Consider the following 4,805-nt stretch of genomic DNA (forward strand, 5'->3'; position numbering starts at 1 on the left):
TTGTTCATTTTTTTAGATAAGATTTCCACCACATTTCTCTCTCTTCTCTCTTTCTCTCTATCCTCTATTCTACAGGTCCCCAACTCCTGGTCTGGCCGTCTTACAGGTGGGCCGCGACTCTGGCCGGTGCACCCACTAGCGGGGTCAGGAGAAGGACTCGCTATGGGGGGGGGGTTTGCACCAGTCAGAGCCACGGACCACATCTCACAGAGACATCACAGGCTCAGGGAGGTGGGCCGGTTGTTTCTCTGTACACAACCTGCCCACTCTCCCATCGCAGGCTCAGACCTGGGCGGGATCTGGCATCATGATGTCACTAGGGGGAAGGTTCTTCCCCTTTGAGTGATACACTCATGTGCGGTTCAGAATTTGTGCATTTAGTGGTCTGCAACCTGCAAAATGATAGGGACCACTGCTCTATTCAGTATCCCTAGTCACTTCAAACTCAAGAGTTTTTTTTTCCTGATATCACTGCCCATCCTCATCAAATCTTAACACCATAGGGTTATGGAGTTCTTGTGAAGTTCTTGTTTTTCTTTTGTCTCACAGAGGTGAAGAATATCTGTTTGGCAAGTTGTCAGGTTTTCCCAAGTACCATGACAGTTAAAGCGTTTGTATAATGTTTGTATAAGGAAAAATGGAGAAAACATTTATTTTTCAACTGGGGAAACAAGGGTGGAGGCTGTGCTAAGTTTTGGCATCCTACTGCTTGAGTTCCCAAACGAAGCCAGTTAATGTCTCAGCACACCAAACTTCACCCATGTTTGTGTCCCTTTTGTATTGATTGCCTTTTACATATGCCAAGAAAAGCTTAAATCTGTAAGCTTTTTTTAATATAAACAAGCAAGTATAAACCATCATCTTGTAGATTGTATACTTCAGTTCAACATGTGTCTCCTTTCAGCTGTAATGTCTCCCAAAAGTGTCATACAGAATGTGATGACATATTACATAGGATTCAACACGTTTGGCTGCAGGCAGTTTATATAATCTCCACAGTCAGTCAACATTTACTGCAAAGCTTTATCAGATTACCAGTGACCTAAATACTGCAGCAGTCCAACATCTGCTTACCATGTATCTGGCAGTGCTTTGTTTGAAGGTTACGTAAAAATTTGCTTTTTCTTCTATGTAATCAATATACTTTTGCTCATCTAGTGATTGCTCTGATTTTTTTTCCGAAAACAAAAATATTATGTCTTGACTTTATAAAAACTTAGGCTGCGTACACACGTGCAATAATTGTTGTTGGAAATGAACGATCCACGAAAGATCGTTCAATAATTGTTAACAAAAAAAAAGTGCACAACGACTGGTCAATGAAGCTGACAATGAGGAATCTTGCTGGAAACGGACCACCGTCCCGGCGGATCTGATTGGGCGACGATTGTTCATAATCTGTTGTGCGTGCGGTCATTCAGTGATCATGGATTGTTCTGTGATAAACTTTCTCCTGTACATGTCACTTCCTGCATCGTTCGAACGATCGTTCACAAGCGATCGTATCCAGTGTGTACACTTTTTTGGTGGATTATATTTGAAAAATTGTATAGTTACAGCATGTACAGAATTGTGCACAATACAATCGTTCAAAATAATCTTGAATAATTGTTGATCGTTCATTTTCAAACGATTATTGCACATGTGTACCTAGCCTTACTCTAGCCATATCACTGTTAAAGTCAAAACTTAAACACCACACAACCCACAATTATAAAGCACAGTGATATGTGTTGGGGTATGCGTCCCCTTTTCAGCAGCATTCTCATGATGCCAGCTCTACAGGTAGTCCTTATACAAACCCAGTCTGGCAAGGAATGCTGGTATCTGTAGACGTATGAAAAGCCCCCCAAAGTCTTACACTTCTATTTCTTAGGATTTGAAGCATATAAATGGAAGGTAACATCCATGTCACACTTTGGATCCTGTGACTGGTGTGACAGGATCAATAGAAAGGGTCATAGATTTTGACTTTAGAAAGATTTAATAATATATGACTATGGTGGGGATTTTAAATTGTGAGTTTCTGAGAGAGATGGCTAGTGGCATTACGATTGAGAATATGTCAGTGCTATATAACCAGGTAGATTAAAATTTTGTTTGTATTTGTTGGCTTTTAAATGAGATGAGTCTAGACTAGCCTAAAAAATACCAGCCTCAATTTTTTATTCATTATATCAAGACCGTTTTGGATTTCTTTTGAAATGCTAAGTGACAGCCTACTTTAAGTCTGTTCAGGTTAGATGAAGAATTATAGGTAGCAGACCTGCTTTAGTAAGGATTTATTACTTGTTTGTTTTTTCTTTCTTTCATGTTATTTCTTCTGTTAAGTCCAGTGGGTTTAATGTTTATTTTTAAAGGACTTGCTCACCCAGTGTTAAAAATTGCAACATTACTCTGAATCTGTCTTCGGATGAAAACGAATGACCCTGACTAGACAACGACAAGAAGAACAAAATGACAGCAAAATAGATAATATTGAATGTCAGGGACATAGCCTGTTCATCTTGTCTATTTTCTAGTGATTGTGATAGACACAGGCCTTTCTTATCTTTACAAGACCCTTGTTCTTTCTTTCGTGTTTGCACAGTTCTTATTGCATTATTTATAGCCCTTGAATACTGAAAGCACAAGGACATATCATGCAAAAACTGGCTATGGAGTACAGAAAGCTGTCAGCTAACAGTTTTGTAGTCATGGTCATTGTATGTGCGGTAGTGGAAGTTTTGGTGCACTGGGAGTTATGGAGGAAACAAGTCAACTAACAGTGGTAGTACATTCGGGCTGTAACTAAACCAAACTTTTCATGGGGCCTCTGTTTTCATCCATCCAGTGTTCTAACTGGTAACTTAGGGTTGGGTAGTACTATGCCTTTAATGTTTCTACTTAGTAGTAAGTGATTTAAAATCCATAAAAAACATAAAACCCAGCATCGTCAACACAAATAGGATGTTTAAGAGAGAACTGTTGCCTATGGTGGCAGGAACTGAAGGAAAATCTCACTAGTGGGAACATTCTTACGAGTTTCTTATGTTGTAGGACTCTACTAATGAACTAAAGAAAAGATTTTGGCTGGAGTTGGTTTCAACACATTTAAATTGTATTGATTTTCATTTAAATAAAAACAAAGCAGTGAATACTTAAGGTAAACCTGTGTCCACCCAATTATATATTGTAAATTAGCAGTACAATATTAACAGCATAGGCATCAAAATCTTGGCTTTTTCCAATGAATTGAGACCTTGGCAGCCCGCCAGCCCTCCAATGCAAACACCCCACAGGATTTTTAGAAACCAACTGAACCCAGAATTTAGAGTCTTTGTTGTGATCTTTCTTAATAATTTTCAAACATTTTTTTTAACTCTGCACAATTGAATTCATGCCTTCAACAGCCTTTTTTTTCAGAGAGCAAGCAACTGAAGCATTACTGTAGTCCTGTCCTGGGGTGACAACACTGCTTCTCCATTAGTACAGAACAGTAAGTACTGTCACCATAGTACAGGGAGAGTGTTACTAGAAGTATGCAAAAGAAAACAAAATCGCAACTTCGCAACCAAAGGATTGGTAAACTGCAATATAGTATATTTATTGAATGGATACACTTTGAAGAATATTCACTTTTTAATCACATTTTATGTAAGGAATATTAATATACATTTTCTAGCACTATGGGGTCTGTTTATAAAGCAGTGAATCTGACATTCCTCACAACATTCAACAGGAAATGTTTTAGTAAATTTCGGATTCACTTCTTTATAAACAGACCCATATATGTTGTTAACTCTTATTGTTTATTATTATATGTTTACGGTGACTGTTACAAATATCTATTCAATATATATTTTTTCTTTTTGTGGATTTTGCTTTGAAAAGTTTTTAGATTTTAATCAGGAATAGAGGTTGTGCAGGGAACTTTGAAAAAAAACACTGTGCACCATGTCACATCTACATATGTTCTGTTTTTTCTCATATTCCATATTTAGCTTCATATGGATATGTAGCAGAGCTGTATAATGAGGTTGTCACAATAGTAGAATGAATATACTTGCTGTATTCTAAATAGATGTTACTTTATAAGATGAGATATGTTTTACCCAGAAAGAGTCTTCATCAGTTAAAAATAGTCTTTAATAGATCTAAGAGCAAATTATTCCGAGAAGTGCATGTGTAACACTCTGCTCAATGTTATCTTCAATTTTCCTTAACTGATGTTTTCCGCAGATGGGTGTTTTACACAATATGGAAGAAGAGCCGTTCCTGAACACTGACATGATCAAAATCATCGACGCTGCATGGAGCGTATTAGACTTGGCACCTGCTGCATGTGGGCATTGGGAAAACCTTAAATTATACCCTGTAGATAATCCTAAAAAAAATAGTAGTAGTGTATGTGCAGGTTTACGGTATTATTTAAGTTTGGAATGAAAAAAAGAGTGAATTTAAGATTTTTTTTTCTATGAACTGCTATATGTTACTTTATCATTGTATTTTGTTGTGTTATTTTTGTGTTTTGTTTTTGAAAGTCAACATGGAGATTGTCGGCAAGCTTTATAAGCTGCTCAATGCACTGAACCTTAAGAATGTGATTTTTTTTTTTTAATTGATTTGTGTGAATAGCTAGCATTTACAGAGGGTCATAAAAAATGTATATTCTGTATAAATGTGCTCAATGCCATTTAAATTTTAGTTCATTGAAAGTCTCAATGACTTTTGCATTTTTAAATAATTTTAAACTGAGTTTAAAAAGTCACTTTTATTTTAATTCGTCTTTGGATTAGCAGTTAGCAGTTACCTGGTTCAGGATT

At 36.9% G+C, this 4,805-nt stretch overlaps 1 protein-coding gene across 2 annotated transcripts in view; it reads left to right on the plus strand.

Moving 5' to 3' along the window:
- SMS (spermine synthase) overlaps positions 1-4,805 on the plus strand; it is a gene marked incomplete at its 3' end in the record, with an annotated part of 68,172 nt that extends 63,367 nt beyond the window's left edge. For both annotated transcript variants that reach the window (XM_072428300.1, XM_072428309.1), the window contains 1 exon segment: positions 4,222-4,805. In XM_072428300.1, coding sequence (XP_072284401.1) covers positions 4,222-4,261 — 40 coding nt within the window.

The sequence above is a fragment of the Pyxicephalus adspersus genome, chromosome 1 (genome assembly GCF_032062135.1).
Source record: "Pyxicephalus adspersus chromosome 1, UCB_Pads_2.0, whole genome shotgun sequence".
Classification (NCBI taxonomy): Eukaryota; Metazoa; Chordata; class Amphibia; order Anura; family Pyxicephalidae; genus Pyxicephalus; species Pyxicephalus adspersus.